Source organism: Oreochromis niloticus, linkage group LG3 (assembly GCF_001858045.2).
Source record: "Oreochromis niloticus isolate F11D_XX linkage group LG3, O_niloticus_UMD_NMBU, whole genome shotgun sequence".
NCBI lineage: Eukaryota > Metazoa > Chordata > Actinopteri > Cichliformes > Cichlidae > Oreochromis > Oreochromis niloticus.
The window spans coordinates 631,198-651,646 of NC_031967.2; the positions used below are offsets into that span (position 1 = coordinate 631,198).

At 40.2% G+C, this 20,449-nt stretch overlaps 1 protein-coding gene and 1 long non-coding RNA gene across 2 annotated transcripts; one reads left to right on the forward strand and one right to left on the reverse strand.

Moving 5' to 3' along the window:
• The first annotated feature begins 11,018 nt into the window (after positions 1 to 11,018).
• On the forward strand, positions 11,019 to 12,525 carry LOC109195362 (uncharacterized). The gene is made up of 3 exons (XR_002056995.2): positions 11,019 to 11,570; positions 11,676 to 12,125; positions 12,207 to 12,525. It is a non-coding gene; the product is annotated as an uncharacterized LOC109195362 (long non-coding RNA).
• A 1,356-nt stretch (positions 12,526 to 13,881) lies between these two features.
• LOC100711899 (uncharacterized) lies at positions 13,882 to 16,351 on the reverse strand. Its single transcript, XM_025900019.1, has 7 exons — positions 16,282 to 16,351; positions 15,876 to 16,094; positions 15,541 to 15,706; positions 15,378 to 15,460; positions 15,123 to 15,299; positions 14,597 to 14,700; positions 13,882 to 13,952 (listed from the first exon to the last, which is right to left on the reverse strand). Exons 2-6 carry the CDS (start codon positions 16,026 to 16,028, stop codon positions 14,626 to 14,628), a joined length of 654 nt encoding a protein of 217 aa, XP_025755804.1. The 5' UTR covers positions 16,029 to 16,094; positions 16,282 to 16,351; the 3' UTR covers positions 13,882 to 13,952; positions 14,597 to 14,625.
• Positions 16,352 to 20,449: the final 4,098 nt, after the last annotated feature.

Below are 20,449 nucleotides of genomic sequence, written 5' to 3' on the forward strand. Positions count from 1 at the left end.
CACAGTCTGAAGTATGTATGTGGGAATGTATGTGAATGTTTACTGTTTCGTCTTATTAGTATTTTAAGTATTCTATCTATTTTATTTATTGAATTTTATTGTTTTATTTATATTTTGATATTGCTAGGGATGATGCAATGATCGGGGACCATTCTTAATTTCGTTGTACCTGTGACAATGACAATAAAGTTTCTGATTCTGATGTGGGTGTGGCCAATGAAATGTCTCCATTACCTGTGTTGACACCAGGGTGTGACATTCTACAGGTGATGGTGGCACACTGTTCAGTCTTGGTTTTGGATCCTGATGTGTGGAGCCAGGGCTTTGGCCACAGCTACTTTCCCCTGTAGACCAAGCCCCTGTAGAACAGGCTGCTTACAGCACCCCCTGGTGGTGTGAAAGTGGAGTAGAGCCATGAGTGAGAGATGATCTCTTTGCTTTGGCTCTGCTGTTTGTCCTCATATGATCCTTCTTCCTGGCAACAGTGGGATGCATAAGTTGGTTGTCATGGTCACTGCAGTGTCCTCTCCTGCTCAGCCAGAACATTGAGACCTCTGATTTCTTGGGGACGGGAATGATGATGAAGGATGTGGGGACCACCAACTGCTTCAGGAAGAGGTTGAAGATGTTGGTCAGCACATGCTCTAAAACATGACCTGGAACACCCCAACACATCTGGAGAGCACTGAACTCTGAGACAGCACCAAGTGTGTAAATCCATGACTCCATAACCACAGACTGGGCTCACTTTAAAAGCTGGGGAGGAAATTCTCACTCACTGGGACACCGATCTGCACCACGGAGCGGTCCCATCAAAACATTATCTCAGGACACCACGAGCAACACACTGGAGAGGAATCATAGCCAGAGACTCAACTTTGTCTCTGTTTTCTTTGTACTATTGTAGAGTCTTTACCTTACAAAGGAACAAAAACAGAAGGTAAAGAGGGAACAACAATCCTGTGCGACCGCCAACAAGCCCACTGTTTTCTGAAATCACACCCTGCACCGCACTTACGGTGTGTTCACACCGACGCGACCAGAGCGTCAGGTTTACATGTAAAGTCAAGGTAGAAGCGCGATGACACGCGATTGCGGGTCCCGCAAAAATTCGGAAGCAGATTTGCGTCGCAAAAATGCAAAAACGCGTGAAACGCGCGTCACAGCAGCGCGTCTGGTGCGTTTGACTCATGAATAAAACCACGCGCGTCACTTTTTGTGTTGCATTTTGTGCATAGGCGCGTATCGCATCTACCGCTCGAGTTGGAAAAATCTGAACTCCAGCGTCAAATCACACGGCGACAACCAATCAGGAGCCTGGTGACGTGGCTCTGACCTAGGTCAAAGGGGCAGATCCAGCCAAAGCCCTTCATTCTTCAATGGAGGGAAGTCTAATCAACGCTGTAGCAAACAACCCGTAGCTGTACGACACCAGCTGCTTTCTGTACCGAGACAGGAATATAAAGGACGAGCTTGGAGGAAGATATGTGAAGAGATCAACCTGGTGTTGAGACAATGCCGGTCTCTGCGATTCTTTTGGTCCTGGTAGAGATCACGCTGAGATGTTTCCATGTTTTACACAAACCTTTTATTACCCATTATTCTTACAGATGCATCTGCAGATCAGCACACTGCATCCCTATGCAGTCCTATGCTAAAGGCTGATCTAAAGAACTCAACACAACAGTTACAGTTATAACTTCTGGTCTCCTCCCCCCTACAGTAAACACCCCCACAATGGAAATACACTAGTACAGTGGCCAAGGGTGCTGACACCCTGACCCCCATCTCCTTTTATGGTAGTGTCCGTTTGCCCTTTGTCTGCTCCTCACCCTCAGTAACTCTTGCTACTGTCCTGGGGGTTGATTGTCCTTCTGCCCTGCACCTCAGTTCTTTGTTTCCATCCCAGGCCTATTTTGTATCCTTACACCCATTACCACAATATTATAATGCTGCAAGCAATCACAACTATATTCTCTTTTAAAACACACACTACACAAGTGCACAGACTACAGGTAATAACAGTATCAAGTATCCATATATATTGTGGCGAGCTCAGACAAGGAGGAGACAGAGGTATCGTTTGGTCTTGCTTCCGTGAGCTAGCCAGGGAGCACAGCCGTTTATTAGCATAGGCAGACGGGCATACAACGCTAACACCACCGCTCGGCCAGCCACAACAACAACAACACAAAATGGCGCTCTCTCACCCGGAAACACACAGAGCGAGCGTCACCCGTAACCATGGCAACATATACAAACATAACTGCAAAACAGAACATAAATGTCCATAACAAATCCCCGAACAGCCCTGGCCCGCTACAATATGGATACTTGATACTAGATTCTGTAAAAAGAAACAAGATAATTTTCTTATAAATTTGTCTTTCACTATGTTTTTGAATTGCATAAGTAGACTTTTTAAATTAAACATGAAGAGATAGGACCGAGTTCCTGAGCAGTACCTGTCTGAAGCCTCATTTTGACAACAAGGCAAATGATGACCTTAGTAAGAACAACAGTCACAGCGGTCAGAATTAAGCTCGTCAGGTTAGTTGTTTCATCAGCTCCTTCTACAAGAGACATGCCCACATTTGACTTGAATAACACATTTTGTGCAAAAATTGAAAAGATTCTTCAAATGTGATCCAACATCTTCACAATACTGCATTACAATCTGACTGTGTTGATGCAAGATACACATCTGTTTCCTGTGGTTAACTCTCATATGAAATGTTACATCATTCTTACCTTGAACCTTTAGATATGTTGAGTTGACGATCACTGGGTGTCCGTTTGTATAAAATCCACAGAAATACAACCCAGAATCAGAAAAATCCACTTGTTTGATTTTGAGGAAGATAGTCGAGATGTTGGATGTCAATTCAATTTTTTCACGTTCAGTTCCATTGCAGAGAACACTGGGCTGAGCAAAATTATAAATTGATGAAATACAAATAGGCAAGGTTTGGTTGACTAGTCTAAACCAGATTGTGTGAGTAGGAAAACTGGAAAAGTTGGAGCACAGCAGTGTGGCATTTTCTCCAGGCTGGACTTCCACAGTCTGAGAATCTGAGAAGAAGATCCAGCCTGAAACAAACAGCAAAGAAATGCAGTTCTGAGCTGTTAAGATCAATACAGATACATAATAGACCTCAACAGTTTTAGTAGCTCATAAATACAGTCTTGCTTCTGGTTATTAAGTAAAACATTACTCTCAACCATGAAAATCATTTGGAGAAAGATTCATTGCCAGTACTTACCAAGGCTGAAGAGAAGTACAGCTGTTCTCATAATAAAGCTCATCGCTGTTCTTAATAACTGAGCTTCACTAAGGAAGTTTCAATAAAGAACAACTTCTATCTGTCTCGCCACTGAGATACAATAACTTGCCCACAAAATGTTGCCGCACAAACATCTGCAGGAGCACTAAAATGAATGAGGTGTGTTTTGCCTGTTTCGTAACACGCATTGTTAACACCTTCACCACTTCTTTGGATTGTGATCTCACTGCTTTGAAGCTCCGTCCCAGCATGTAATATTGTAGATTTTTAAAGCATGTACCAAGACTGAGGCCAACATTGTCATCAAGTCTTTACAAGATTTTTTTTTCCAAGCACAGTTTTCCTGTAATATATTAGTAGAAGACAAATAAAATGCATTAACAGATTTGACAGAAGATAAAAGATCGGAATTAGTTTAGCAAAATCGTAATGAATACAGGAGATATAAATTCACCACTGACTAGATTATGAGTAGTTTCTTTCTTATACATACAAATACAAATACTCTTACTTGGCGTTTTATTAGGTGTACCTTACCTGGGAGGACTCCCACCCCACACTTCCCCACCCACCTTTGTGGTAACATTGCTGTGGTATAGATTCAGCAAGCTGCTAAAATCAGTCTTTCATGCACGTTAAGGCAGCATCATTTCACTGCTGCAGATTTAATGATGGAATCATGTCTAATATTTGGAGACCGTGGAAACCATTCAAGTCATGTTGATGAAAGCAGTCCAAGATCATATGAAATTTGTGACATGCTGCATTATCCCACTGCCTTGTTTCTCAGACTGTGGGGTAGGCCGGCCAATGGACGATGGCTTATGGTGGGGTGCCACAGCTAAATGACCATCAACAGATCCTCTTACTTCTGGTTATATGCATTAAAGCTGTTGATCTAAACAGCCAAAAAGAAAGACATCAAGCGTTTGTGCGAAAGCAACACAGCTTATTTGCATGTGGTTTTAATGCAGAGCTTAATGTTCACCATGGCGGAAGATGGTGGGTGGAGGGGCACAATCTGTAGCATGTTCATGACGGTCAGGAAAGAAAGCTGCGCCCTTTGTATTTCACTCTTACAGTCACTGTTAAACAAAATTAACAGTAAACTGAAATCACTTTTATGTGTTTTATCCTAAAACTTGACTACATGAATTTGGAAAAAAGAAAAGAAAGGAAAATACTGTTGACATTGTTGTTGGCAAACATTAAGGCTGTACTCATACTAAGCAATTCAAATTGCTCTTAACCATGCTTGCTTTAATGTTCCTTCATCTACAAACTGTTGAACTGTTTTTCTGAGCTCATTGGCTTTACACAACAGGTTAGGAAAAGATTTGCTTGGGGTAAAATAAGTCCTTTCTTGAATGAGTATTGCTACAACCCTGTGCTTTTGATGCAGAACAGCAGCTTTGACAGTGATTTTAATTATTGACCCGGGAATGCTACTCTGCTGTTTTTGATGCTGAGCTCAAAGGCAAACACATATCTGGATGCAGCCTGAAAGAGTGACATGACAAACTGGACATGATATCGTATTGAGTTCCATGTGGAATGGTAAGCAGTCAGGGATGGAAGCCTGGCAATCAAATCACAGTATGCTAAGTTTGGCTTTAGATAAATGGAAAGTCATCTCTTTAGAACTAGTTTTCACAAGTTCATCTGCTAACCCATGTTAGTGCTTGGACTTCTAGTTTCGTAGTTCTATTTTATGCTTACCTTGTATTTCCTTGTGTCTTTTCATGGATCTCCAATTCTCCAACCTGGCTGCACTCTCACTTACCTGGACGCTGGTGATTGCTGTGCATCACAAGCCACAGTTTCATGCTCTGTTTGCCTTCTCGCTTCATCTGCCTGCCCTCCTGTCACCATCGTCCTGGATGACTGGATCACCCAGGCTGGACTCACTGCTCATGCTCACACCATCTCAATTGTAAAAAGGCTTTCATGGCAAAAAGGCTAGCAAGGTTATTGATGGCAAGGTTGATGGCCATGTTACTCTGAAATTCCATTTTTTGGAAGCTATTAAAAAAAATGACAGTGGGGTTCTCTACATGGAGTTTACAATAGCCAGAGGATTATACAAAATTCATCAATAAATATATTATATCTGTTCATACAGAATGGTAGTTCAGTTTGATTTTACACATAAGTTGTGAACAAACCAGAAAAAAACTCAAACACATTTTGATGACTTATGTTTTATTACAACCTGCAAGTCTGTTGCTTCAGCTTTAATGAGATTTTATGTGTGATTATATACATGCATTTTTGCATTAAGATTCAAGTTCAAAATTTAATTAGAGCTTTAACTGCCCAGAGAAGAGTCTGTAGCTCTGGCAGGTGGATGTCACAGTGGCAAGACTTTGCACCAACCAAACAACCAAAAAAAGCTGATGCAGAGTCTGGCCTCACATACTTGTACAAAGCTGCAGGACTTTTACCAGCAACAAAGCCTGTAAAATAAGCCTCAGAGATTAGATGAGTCTCTTCCTGTCAAACAAGGTAAACTACATCTGTGTTACGATTACACTACAGCAGAGCCTCACTCACTTTCACTATAAGATAATCTAAGCTATACATCAAAGTCCTCACTAGCTCGCCCCCCATCAACCATCAGTCACACTATTTTTATCAACTAACAACATAATGTTTGAGAGAGTTTTTGTGTTGCTTTTCCTGTGAGTCTATCTCGTAGCAGCGTACACAACATTTGGCTCCAGCTCTCTCTGTGGTACAGGCCTTCTGATTTTTGTTCTGATGTGTAGGGTTAGACAAAATTCTGCCCTATTGGGAATACAGACGACACAAAGACTGTAATGTTTCATTTGAAATTCATTTGGATCTTTGATTTTCTAAAAATGTACATTTTCAGTAACAGAACTCAACCTAACCCAAGACTGATTGCAGGTGACCAGTGGATGTTAATTGATGAATGATTGAATCAGACAATATATAAATCAATCAATCTGAATCTCCAGTTAAAATAGATTACCTCACTGCGTTGTGGATTCTGTCTGTCATCTTCAGCTATTTGATAGAAAAGCTACATCTGTTAGTTATTCACTCAAAACTGTTGCATGTTTAGTTTAAGTTTAACTAAATAAATACCTGTATAAAATTTCCTGATCTTGACAATCAGACCGATGATGACCAGGAGAAGGAAAACAGTTAAACTGCCCAGGATCATAGTGGATGGATTTTGTGATCTACCTTCTACAAGAAAGAAAACTAAATTACATTATTTAATCAAAAATGAATAATTGGAACAATAAATAAGAGTATTCTTATTTTTTTTGACAGGTACTACAAATAGTACATATCTTAATTATTGCTAATGAATCAACAGAGGAAAAAAAATCAATCTTACCTTGAACCTTTAAATTTGTTGCACCATAAACTATTAACTTTTCAGAACTGTCCTCACCACAGAAATACAGCCCAGAGTCAGATGAATCCACTTGTTTGATCTCAAGAAATAGCACAGAGGTGTTGGATGTCATGTTGAATTTGCTATTTTGAAATCCTTCATGAAAAGTCGCATTGCTCTCAGGGCTGAACATAGAAGAGATCTTTCCTTTTCTGTTTGTCATTCTGAACCAGGATAAGCGAACATAAAGTCTGCTAAGGTTGGAGCACTGCAGTGTGACTTCTTCACCAGGCTGAACCTCCACAGTGTGAAGCTCGAAGGCTAAGACAGAGATCCAACCTGGAACAAACAACGAGCATTAATGACATGTACGTAAGGTTCAGTCCTGCTGGATTACTGTATAGAAGTAAATGTAAAAAAAGTGACAGATGTACTTACTGAAGGTGCAGAGTAAAACTGCTTTCATGTTCATCATTGTGACACACAACACTACTATTTTACTTACTGAACTGTGCTTCAGTAAAAGTGATCTGTACATAAAGAGGTGGGCTGTGCTTTTATACATTCAGTTAGTCAGACTGACAGTGACGGTGCTTTTAGGAGCACGAGTGCAAACTGACACTGAGTAACAAAAACTGGGTATCATTAAAATCCAGTGTGATATTATTTTTCAAGTAAAGCTTTTACAAAAGGCTGTTTACAAAAGACATGTCAGTAAATTTATACAGTATTATATATTCTTTGTTGTAGTATTCGAATATTTATCACAGTCATTATTCAGTTGCTGGTTTTGTTACTGTTCATAAGTTTTGGTGCAGACTGTTTACTTCACATCTGTCTACAGACATGAAGTCTAAGTGTAATTTCAATAGCTAACCTCTGTAATCACTCGTTTGCTTTCCCGGTTTTTGGCTGTTGGTCTATTCTTAATCTCAGTCCCACACTGTAAAACTCAATGCTGACATCATTACTCCAGTTTAATCATCTTTTTGGCCGTCATCTTCAAGCCAGTCAGCCTCCACTCTGTGTACTTAAAATCACACTGCTCATCTTCAATTCTTGCTTGCAATCTGCTTCGTAGGGACCCTCCAGGTCTTTCAGTGCTAATGATATATTATGATATATTAAACTAGTAGCTCTATAAATGCACAGTGACTTGAGAGTTAATGACTGGCTTGGCCACGATAATGCAAGTGAGGTTTAGTAGATCAAATGTATCTAATTGTGAAGCTTTCCCCTGGTGTGGTTTTGACGGCTAACTTCACATCTTAAAATGTAAAAAAACAATAGCAAACTAAAGGCTGTGCATGTGTCACCTTACTATAGCTGAGAGCAGTGAAGCGAGTTTGTGAAGTTAGCTGTGACCAAGTGCTGCACAGTGCAGTGAAATAATGTGAATGTAACTTACCACCAGGATCATGTGACCTGGCCTATGTGTGCTTAGCACAGAGGGAAAACACACTCTGAGCAGCTCTTGTAACAGACTCAACTCAGTCTCCACTGTCTCTGAACAAAGTAGCAGCTGCATAGTGACCATAAAAGTTCCATGATCATATCAACCAAAACTGACAGTATACACAGTCCTTATTAGTATGTATGTACATCTGCCTGTTTAATACTTCATGAGTCAACCTTTCCTCTCAGTTCAGTTTTAACCTGGATTGGATCAGTTTAAACAGACCTGTTTGTTTCTTTGTTTTGACACAAAAACAAACCTAAATTAGAGGATGCAAGAATTCTGAGACCAAGATCACAATAGAAAGACAAAAAACTATTTTGGGGTCTCTTTCATCTTCTCTTTTTCTGTTTTCAGGATACAATGTGCATTAGAACTGTGTACAATAACACCCAGGATGGGGACGCACCACCGTAATACTCACACGGCAGATTCATCCACATTTCCATGCTTTTCAGCTTTTTTACCACACACACAGTTGCAATTTTTCAGTCGCCAGCCGAACACCGGCGAGGCGTGATTCCGGATGTTGCTCAGGTCCGTCCGCCTTCCCTGCAGCTGCAAGCTCCCTACGCCTCGCCACATGTAGATTATTATATTGAGTTTTTGGCCATGATTCTTTGTTAAATTAATTTTTTTATGAGCTACATTTTGCGGTGGGTCATTCATGGATGCGTTCTGTGACGCAATTCGAGTTCTTTTTGTTTGTTAGTGCTCGGAAGTCATCTGGTCTTCATAGTCTTCATATTGTCCTGGCTGTTTGCCTTGTTTTTTGCTGAAGACGGCTTATTGTCAAGTTTGACTGAATGGACTCAGGCGCAGACTTGAGAAAAAGTGCAAAGATGGTTTATTTAAAAGACATGGAGTGACTATATACAGAATGTGAAGGGAGTTCAGGGGTTCAAGGGTTCCACGGGGTATGGTGAGGGAAATTCCACACACACTGTAACAATTTGTTTTGTTACAGCAAAAAGTGGACAGTGCAAAGCTACACAGCAAAAATTAGAAAAACACTGGAATAGGATAAGAATAATATACTGTACACAACTGTACACAATACAATAGAATAAAATGCTATAGACAACTGAGTATAATACAACGATGCCAGAAAAGAGTATTGCACTTAGTGTTATTGCTATTGTCTGGATGTGTGTGTTTGGTCAGTTTAAGTCTTTGTTGTGGAGTCTGACAGCAGTGGGGAGGAAAGACCTGCGAAATCTCTCCATCCCACATCGTGGGTGCCGCAGCCACTAAAGGAGCTGCTCGGTGCTGTCAGAGTCTCCTGCATGGGGTGGGAGATGTTGTCCAATGGGGATGACAGCTTAGCCACCATTTTCCTTTCACTCACCACCTCCACTGGGTCCAGAGGGCATAGAATAGAGCTGGCCCTCTGGATCAGCCTGTTCAGTCTCTTCCTGTCCCCAGCAGAAGATTGTGCAGTGTAGATGGTGAAGAGGAACGGCGCCAGAACCGTTCCCTGTGTGGCCCCCGTACTGCAGACGACCCTGTCCGACACACAGCCCTGAGTTCTCACGTACTGTAGTCGGTCGGTGAGGTAGTCCAGTATGCATGTTGTGAGGTGATGGTCCACTCCTGAGTTCTCCAGCTTGTCCTTCACGACCATGGAAGAATGGTGTTAAAGGCACTGGAGAAATCAAAGAACATGATTCTCACAGTGCTCCCAGCGGTCTCCGGGTGAGAGAGGGAACGATGTAGGAGGTGAATGATGGGATCATCTGCTCCAATGCCAGGCTGGTAGGCAAACTGAAGTGGGTCCAATGATGAGCTCACCAGGCGCCGAAGCTGATCCAGGACCAGCCGCTTCAGGGTCTTCATCAGGTGGGATGTTAGAGCCACCGGCCTGTAGCTGTTGAGTTCTTGGGGCGTGAAGTCTTTGGCACTGGAACAACACAGGAGGTTTTCCAGAGCTGTGGGACGGTTCCCAGCCTCAGGCTCGGGTTGAAGAGGTGCTCCATCACCCCACACAGTTGGTCCGCGCAGGACCTGACGACCCTCGAGCTGATGCCATCTGGACCCGCTGCCTTCTTGGCTTTAATCCTCCTCAGTTCCCTCCTAACCTGGGTGGTTGAGAGAGACAGGCTGGAGCCTTGTGTTAAATGTGTGTTGGATGCTGTTGTTGGGGTGGGGAGTGGTGAGCAGGGAGAGTAGAGGAGGTGTGAAGTGTCTGAGGTGTCAGAGGTGGAAGAGCAGCAGTGGGGGTGGGTGAGTCTGCAGCCGATGTTGAAGACTGCCTCATGGATGAATCAAATCTGTTAAACAAATGACTCAGATCATTTGCCCACCTCACATCTCCCCCGGGCAGAGAGTTCTGACCTTTGTGGCCCGAGATGGTTCTGAGGCCTCTCCAGACTTCGCCAACGTTGTTTTGTTGAAGCTGGTTCTCCATCTTCTGCCTGTAGCTGTCCTTCCCATTCCTTATCAGTCCCCTAAGCTCTCTCTGCACCCTTTTCAACTCCTCTTTGTCTTTGGATTTGAAGGCCCTCCTCTTCTGCTTAACTTTGATGTACATTAAGGAATCTATTCTCAACACTGGTAAATTCATTCATTTCTCTTTTGAAAGTTTTCACTGACCCGAGGAAGCCGCACAAAAGCCAGCAAGCCACCGCTATTTTCCCACTGATGTACAAATACCGTTCTGCTTTTATGCATGTTGTCATATAGGAATTTATTGCTTATTAATAAACAGCACACAGTGTTCATCCGTCACTGCTTCGCTTTTTCGCTGATTTTTTATTGCACTGTACAGCTTTGCATTCTGCAGCCTGATTGACAAATCTCCTCCGTGTCTCCTGCGCTTGCCAATTTATCATGTTTGGTTTTGATAACCATCACGTCCAATAGAAAAAACAGCACAAAAACACCCATAACTATGGGCTTCATTCGGAAATAGACACCTGCACCGCGAGGGAAAAAGGCGCACGAAAGTGGCAGGAAGACGAAGACAAAACGTGGGTACGGCGAGGACGTCCTTTACGCCGCTGCTCTGCTCTCTACAGTAAACAGAGAAGGGAGACTCTCTCTTCAAACGCTAGCTCGATAGGTGCCATCTAGCAAAGACACCATCTGTCACAACTTCCTCCCACGTTCCTCCCACATTTCCGGTTCACGCGCGTCAAAATTACATATTTTGACACGCGATAAATTCGCATTGGACACGCGTCGATGTGCGAATTTGCACGCGTCGAGTTAGGGGCGTCTGGCGCATTTTGATCACGTCTATCGCGTTCAGTGTGAACACACCGTAAAATACCACAGCTCTAAGGTGGAGGCTGATTAGAAGCAGATGGCAGAGCGATCAAGTGCAGGTGAGGCCACAGCTGTGCGGAGGAGCTTCCGGGTGGAAGGCCATCCGAGCCACGCCCTCCCCGGAAGCGCGAACTTCCGTAAACAAACCGCGCGGCTGGGAGAGAGGAGAAACAGGGAGAGAATACACACAAAGGTGAGGTCATGTACTTTGATTACCAGTCTGGCAGGGATTATGGTGTTAAAAGCTGAGCTAAAATCAGTAAAGACAAGGCTGATGTAACTGTCCTGTTGTTCTAAGTGAGCTACGGTTGTATGGAGGGCTATGGCATCCTGACCTGTTCTTCCTGTGAACTGAGGATCGAATGTGTGAGTTCTGACCAGTTTCTCGAGACACTTCGAGATGACTGGAGTAAGACCCACTGGCTCTGCGAGGCGCTAGAAAACTAAATGAAATGTTTATTAAGGGAGAAATGTTTCAGGAACCTGGGTTGATAGTTTATCTGAAGCAACATCACATCAGAAACACTCCCACCTCTGACCCAACTACCCAACCACAGCAGAGCGCTACTCTGGCAGGTCCAGCGTCAGCACCTGTAAACCGTCAGTGTTGATTGGTCCGGGTCCAACAAACTGGTGGTTGGTAACCAGCAACAGCACTTCAATGACGGGCACAAGAAGCTCTCTGGACGCTCCCTGTTGCTCTCCCAGATCTCTTACCCCTCCATGCCTCGCCTGCTCCCGCAAAGAAGTAAGACTGTTTTCAAATTCACACTTTTCTCACTGCAGTAATGGCTGGAACACCTGCTAACCCCTGTCTCCCTCCTTGCAGTGACTTTGAGAATTTTCTGCCTCCTAATTCCTCGCTAGCCACATCTCTCGGTTCCTGCACTGGTCTAGCTGTCTGGCTGTGACATGAAGCGCTCATGATTCCCAGTAAAAGACTTCTACAAGAAATATGTGTTCAGTCTGTGTGCATGTCTGTGTGTTTAAAGTCTGCATAAAGATGATACAGGTTCATCCACAGTGTTGGGTCCATGTTCATGTGCATTATTCAAATCTAGTGGAGAGCGACAAAGAACAAAAACTTTGGACATGGAGAAAACATGCAGAAAATAAAATATTAACATCGTTAAACTCCTAATGCAGAGCTTCCCAAAGTGTGGGGCCCGCCCCCTGGGGGGGCGCAGAGCCATTGCAGGGGGGGAGCGCGGTATGAAAAGTGACGAAACAAAAGAAAAACCCTTGGACACTGCTAGCACGGGGCGCCCACACAAACGCAAAGCAGGAGATGAAGCATCGCTGAATATGTTTCCAAACCAACTTCATTCTAAGCCAAAGACAAGAAAATATGGTGAAGCAAATCTTCCCTTTGGCTTCACCTGCACAGGTGCTGAGGTAGGTCTGCCTGCAGGAGTTTTCTTGTAAAACAAAGGGGGGCCCAGCGAAAAAAGTTTGGGAACCGCTGTCCTAATGCAACACTGCACACACCGCCGTGGAGCTGCTCAGTGTTAAATAGTAACAGAGTAACACCCCTGACCTGTGCAAGGACATAATTTTAAGAGACTATTCAATCAATAATCAATAACATTGTTGCCTTTTTTTCAGGAAACTGTTTAATAACCAGCAATCACAAATCTGAGGACTATTAAACACTTCATGACTCTTGTTTTTGAACAGCCTGCTCGATGAAGATTACAGAGAATAGTGTTGTAGTTCACATAATAACATTAAAATTTAAACACACACACTCACATATTTATCTCTCTCTCTCTCTATGTACATCTATCAATCTATCGATCGATAGATAGATAGATATTAAAATGTCTTTTTTTTAAACAGTATTGAGCAATCACTCCAACAGTTTAAATGCCTTTCATGACCGGACTTTTTCACTCATTTTTACTCGAATACTACCGACTGACATTATTCTGAGGAAATGAAGTGACTTCTTGACGACCCAATTAACTCCAACTTTTTAGTTGCTCTAAGAACAAAGGAACCTACGAACATAAGTCCTGATATGAACCAGTATGATGGCCGGCCTTCAAGATTATCGGATCAAAAATAGGAACGACTGCCAAGAAGTAATAATCAATGAAGCGAAATATGGCTCACTGACTGTGATATGCAAAATTAAAAACATCAGTGGCCACAGTTTTTAATGGGTGATGAATCGTAAAATTACATTTTTTCATTCATATCATCATCTGTAGGTTATGAGAATATGAGTACAGAGATACAATATTAATATCTACAGCCAATGATTAAAAACTAAATATATTGTCACTGTTCAGGGATGTAATTTGGCCATTGGTGGTGTTGTTCTCAAGGCTTCTTCGAGGAGCATCCGGGAGAACTACTTTCAAAGTATTTAAATAAAAAGAAAGCTTGTTTTTCTTTTAGAAGGTTCCCTTAATAAATATTTACTAGCAACCTCTTTAAAATGATAATTAAGGGTTTGTGTTTATACATATATATATATATATATATATATATATATACATCAAACCTGTGTAGTGACAGCTTCAGTCGGCTCTGTGGGCACATCTGAGTGTGGTGGTTCTTCTTGATGATCCTTATAAAAATAATAAAATTACAACTTTACATGGAAGAACACAGAATACTTACAGAACACACATGAACATGTTTGTCTTTAGCAGAACTTAAATTATTCTCCATCTATAATACAGACATAGGTTTAGACAATATACAGTCTGTGTTTATATGTTACTGCATTTACAGAACAAAATGTTAAGTGATATAAATGGTCTTCTACAACAGCAATAACTAACAATAATGCTCATTATTTCACTAACATCAAGTATTTTATGGGTAGCTGTTGCCATGTGTGGAGTGTACAATATCATGATTTTCATAAGTTTTCCTAAAAGCTGTGAAAGACTAATGATGTTTTAATTCTAAAATGTATTATGGCACATAACATGGTTATCTGATGTATACAACACAGTTTTAACACATAGACGAGTTATAATTACTGTACATTTATGTATAGTTAACATCGTTATTTACTTTCATAAACATAAAATGAATTAAATCACAGGAGCATAAAGAGAATTACAGTAAGATTACAGTATTTTTTACATGCCTAATTGAACAATTGTAAAAAAAGCAAAGTATACATTTAAATTTGATTACAACACACAAGCTTTCAAATAGAAAATGTTTTAGTGACATAGATGAAAGAAAAAATGATGATACCTGTTTGACTCGTTTTCCCATCAGAGCAGTTACATAGAAGCCTTTTCGTTTTCTACTTTTTTCTTCCACTTCTCGGTCTCCACTCGGTAAGACTGAAAAGTATACTTTTGAAATAATTAACAATACTTTTTAGATCTGATCTTCATGTACAAAAGATTACGAACATGCAAACCGTCAAGGACATTTACTGTAATCCCAAATTTATTGGAGCGTAAAATGCTTAATGCTTCCTGTCTTTGGTTTAATTACAGTTGTTAGTCAAATAATCTCCTATATTTATCACATCAGAAATGTCATTCTAACCACATGTAATGCAGTAAAATGTTCTTTAATAACACAAAGTCACAACGACAGTACCAAAGACATTTTAGACTAAAGCATGCACAAAAACAGACCATTTCTAATGTGAATGGGAATATACATTACAGATTGGATAAATTCAACAACAGCAGTGCGAATGACTTTCGTTGTGTAAAAACTGCACCAAATCTGTCCCAAAATGTTAATTATCCTCTTCAAACCTCACCTTCCTCCTTTTTTTGCCTCCATGGCCATATTCTCGGAGAAGAGCATCATGTTTCCTCTGATATATCTGCACAAAGTCATCTAGGCTAGCGAGACGCCTTCGTTCAAAGCGAATCCTTTTCAGGTCCCAGTGACTTTTTTCCATGATCCCTTGCGTTCGATTGTCTTCAGTGTAGTTCTGAAAATGGTAATTACATCATTTACACTTTGGCCAAATTCAGCATAATGTTTCTTTTACTGTATTAACTTATTCTACCTGCTTCTTCAACTGCGACACATGATTGTACCGTTTACTGAGAAAGCCATACGCTGAGCCTTTCCCATGCCGTCCAAGGTCTCCTAAAGAAAAACAGCATTTTTAATCAATAAAGCACATAAATAACAACATATAAGTGTTGATTGACCAAAACAAGACATACCAAGCAGCATTCCTGACCACAAGGTAGCATGTGGTAGAAAGTACTTTGAAATACTTGAAATGAATGCTGGTGCATAGTACACATTCGGTGGTCCAGTCACATCAAGGTGGGCACTGGCAATTACTTCGGCAAAGTGCTGTTTAAGTGATGAGTGAACTATTGCCGTCTGAAATAAAAATTTAAATATCATATAATGTTTTTTGATTCTTAAAGAAAGTCTTAATCTGTTTTAAAAACACAGAAATGTACTACAAACGATGTTATTGGTGTCACACTATATCATGAACACAATTAATATCTTAACCATTGAAATCCAAGCTGAATTTTAAAATGACCTTATAATCCTCTGGAAGGATGTCTGTTTCTTCAGCATCCACATTCCCCGTCTGATCGATCAGCAGTTTGAGGTTCTGCAGGTGTTTGTTCACTTCTGGTCCACTGCATGGACTTTTGAAAACAACTGTTGCACTTATAATGATGCCATCCATGTCTTTCAAGTTTGAAGAACAGGCCAGTAATCCAAAAACGTGCCAAATTTGTAGTGTTTCTGTAGTCTATAGTGGAAAAAAGCATATAAACAATAAGCATGCATACTAAACACAAAGTCTAATCATTAGCAGAAACAACATTAACAAAATATAATTATAATAGAGATGAATTAGCAAGTCAACAATAACTACAAGGGCAAGAACACTAACACCAAAGAAATACTTAAAACAGAAAAATAACAATCGTACTCACAGACTCTGGCACAAATACCTCTTTTTGCAAAGATCCTTTGCGTTCTTCATGATGTGACTCAAACACCGGTGGAGAATGGGTATGTTGAAGTTATCCGTGTCTAACTGTCCTGTGATAACCTGGAAGTATCGCTCCAAAAGGTCTTCCAAACTTGCTCTGCAGAATGTTACAGCAGTGGACTGAAGCACCAGTGAGCCATCACATATGATCATTACTGGCCTTTTGTTTGCCCTGCTTCCATACATTTGTGTAAGCTCTGTTTGAAATGCTTGTAGAAAATATGTAACAGAAGCAGTGGTATGGTCACATGTTACAGAAGTTGCTGTTGGTAGAGGTGATGATCCCTTGAAGGGATTTCTAACTATAACTTCATACACATAGTACGGAGTAGCAGAAGCATTATCTTTAGATGCTTCCTGTTGCATCAAAATATTCTATGTCGTCTTTGCACCGCTGGTAAAACACTGAAAGTGTTTCTTTGGACCACAGCATTATACCTTTTGGATGCAGGAGCACTCTCTGAAGGACTTCGTTTGGAAGTCCTTGCTGTCTGTCTATTAACATTTGCAGACTGGCCGTCTCATTTAAATGAGGTCTCTGTTTTTTTCTGTGGGACAAGGCAATATTTTTCAAGACATCTTTAGATGGAGCCTCATCCCGACACCCTGCTTGGAAAGCTTTTTCTGGTATTTGATTTAGAGAATCCAGATAAAGACTTCTTGGCATTTTGGTTTCCAGTTTTTCTGCTATTACATCTCTGGACTGTCCACGCACAGGTCTTGTTTTTATTTCCTTTGTGTTGTGGCACTCCTCACCTCCTTGGAAAAGCACATCAGCCTTCAGGGTTTTTTCATCTTTAACCTCCACTTTCACTGGACAGTCCTTAAAACGGCAGTATGCCGTACATGAGAATACAGCCGTCTTAGACTGTGACTGACTGGTCTTGATGGTCTGCCTCTTAAATCCAAAACTGCAAAATGGGTGTACTGACTTAATGCCAGTGGCTACAACATTAGTCCACTGCATACCTTTGAAAAGCCTCCCTTTCTGTGTGTTTTTTAGGTCTTGCCAGTCTTTCTGGCCAATGAAAACAAACATGGCTGCTGTGGCAAAGAGCATTTGTAGAATTCCTCTTCAGCATTACTACTGTCACTTCTGTTGGATGAATTTCTACTCCAGTCCTATAATGCATAAAAAGAATTTATTAAAAATAGGTGATGTAATTTCATGACAGAAATGTTATGTGGAAAATACTTGACCTTTTCGAGGGATGTAGACGATTGTGATGGAGACACCAGTTTGTTTCAATTCAGGAGAAATGTTTAGGACAATGCCATTGTCATCACTGTCCTCCACAACATCCTTTGAATATCATTTTATTTGTCAAACAAAGAAATAATTTTTAAATAGAGACATTGTTTTCATCGAGTAAAAGTAGTTCAAAGTAATGTAATAAATAATTCCAACCTGTTTGAGCAAATAGAGATTCATTTCCTTCCATTGCAGATGGACACATCTCCAGTGTTTCCTTCATCCTGAGTGTGAAATAATTATTAACTCATGAGTATAGTAAGGTAAAACAAGAACTACATGTTTTAGTTTAAAAGGTTTAGCATAGAGCTGACTCTATATTACAAATATAATAGATGTTTATATAACCTATGCAAAATGGAAACTGGATAATAGAAATGTGAAATCAACTACTCTGTATTGCACGGTGTCACAGCAAGTTCTTTAGTAGAGTTTAAAGCAATGTTTGTTGAACACCACAATGTTGTGAAGCCTTATATATATTTATATGGCTTTTATATGAAAATATTGTCTTCTGCAGTGTGGACATAATACAAGTAATTTACTTACTTTATGTTAATGAGAGTGTGGGGAGTGAGCTGGAGGGCAGGGTGGGCTGCTTTTAACCATGTGAAGCACTTTGTGCTACATCTTTGTATGAAAAGTGCTTTATAAATAAAGATTGATTGATACACACACACTGATGATAAATGGACTGATTTATATATATTGCTTTTCTACTCTCCCGGAGTACTCAAAGCACTCTGTACAACATACCACATTCACAACACCTCATACATGCACTTCTAAAATCAAGTGAAACTAATAAACATTTACACACATTCACACTCCGATGAGCGCATCAGAGGGCAACTTGGGGTTAGTATCCTGCCAAAGGATATTTGGCATGCAGACTGACCCAGGAATCGACGAGTATACCTGCTCTACAACCTGACCCACAGCCACCCAGTAGCAAATATAAATCATTTATATTTGTTTGATACAATATTGAAGCACAAGCTAGGCAGTGCTAAAGGTATTGGTGGTTGATTTAACTTACATTTTAGAGTAAACGTTAAAATCTGCATGAAAATGTGAAGGAAAAAAGTGTAACACCCAAAAAGCAAAACATAGAAATTCCTTTAGTGAAACAGCAGAATTGAAATAAAAAAATAACAATCTTAATGTACCTGCTCAAAGACTTGAATGGGTGTACTGTAGGTGGCCAGAGCCATATGCGTTTGCCCTTCAAACAACAACGGTTCCTGTTTTTTGTGCCTCCATCCATTAATGCAATATGTCTCATGTTAGGTGTTATTATTAACCACGACACTATGGAGTTACCACTACACTACAATTGATAGAAAACCATAAATTCATGTGTAAATGATTGTTTAACCATGTAATCTAAACATTAATACAATTAAAAAAATGTAACTTTTGAATTCATAACAATATATGTAACATCAAAGAAATCCTGTAATTTTGTTTTGAAATACGTACCAAAGAAGATGTGTTCTCTCCAGAGGTCCCACTATCACCTTCAACATGGATATTTTTGGGTTTGTGTCTGACTTCCATGGTTCTCTGTTTAATACACATGTAGTCATTACATTTTCATCTCTCTGTAATGTAAAACAGTATCCTTCCACCTAGTTATACTTAGGTGTGCCTGTGCAAGGCACAGTTTTTATTATTCATCCACTGTTCTTCAGGTCTAAACAAACTTCTGTTGCTCACTCAATTTTTGCTCTGTAATTCATTCAGAGCTTAATAAATGTTTGCCACTCTCCTTGATAAATACTAAGTCCAGAGTAGTATTCAGACTCTAAACATAGATATCATAGAGTGCTTACCTTTTGGTAGTGCAGAGCAACATGATTAAGTTTTGTACGATTTGTACAATGATTTGGCACTCCCAGGTCTTTGCACACGTTACTCCAGAATGCGTCTCCTCGGTGAACACGGTGTTTCTTTCTGTTTTGTGGTTCGGAGAAAGTCTCAATGCATTTTATTTTATGTTGATGTTTCAGACGAATTTTCCGTGTCTGTAAATGAAAGTAAAACAATTAAATAAAATAGAGAGATCTAGAACTATAAAATTATATTTTATTTTTTTTACACTATATAACTTCAAAATATTGTTTAAGGATAAAACTTGCCTTTCCAAAGGATGGAAATGTGGAGGTTCTGTAACACAAATAAGAAATTAAAAAACAAAGGCTTCAATGTATTTGCCAAACAGTAACATTTTCAGTTTTTGTCATGCACTTGTTATATTTACATATTTCCTGTATTACTCGAAATGATATATTTAAAACCACTGGGGTGAGCGAAATGGTCTCGGATGGAAACAGACTAATCATATTATTGTTAACGCACCATTATAGTCAAAGATATGGACAAAGCAACAGTCTTATAATTTGTGTTTCGGGCTCAAGGAAATAAGCCTACGTAGGAAAAGTTATTAAATTATGTATTAAAATCAAATTTATTTCTAACAAACTTGTTTAAAAGTGGTTGTTTGTTTATAGGGGCTACCGAGAGCATCACGTGGTTATAACACATCTATTACGTAATGTGTCCCTACTTAAATACATAGAACTCAAAAACACGTTAAAACCAAATTTAACTGTAAAAAAGTAATAGGAGACAAATAACATATGAAGCAAAAAGCCATAAGGAAAACTTCATAAAAGTTTTTGTCAATAAGGCAAACGTAATGATTTGCGGCTTAAGCTAATTTCATGCTTACCTTATCTGTCGTTTTGCGTCACTCATGATTGTCTGTTGCAGAACCGCAGGAACTCGTAACTTTTCCAAGTTTACAAACGTAGTTTGTTTAACACTGTCAAGTAAAATTGTAATTCTGTAGTTC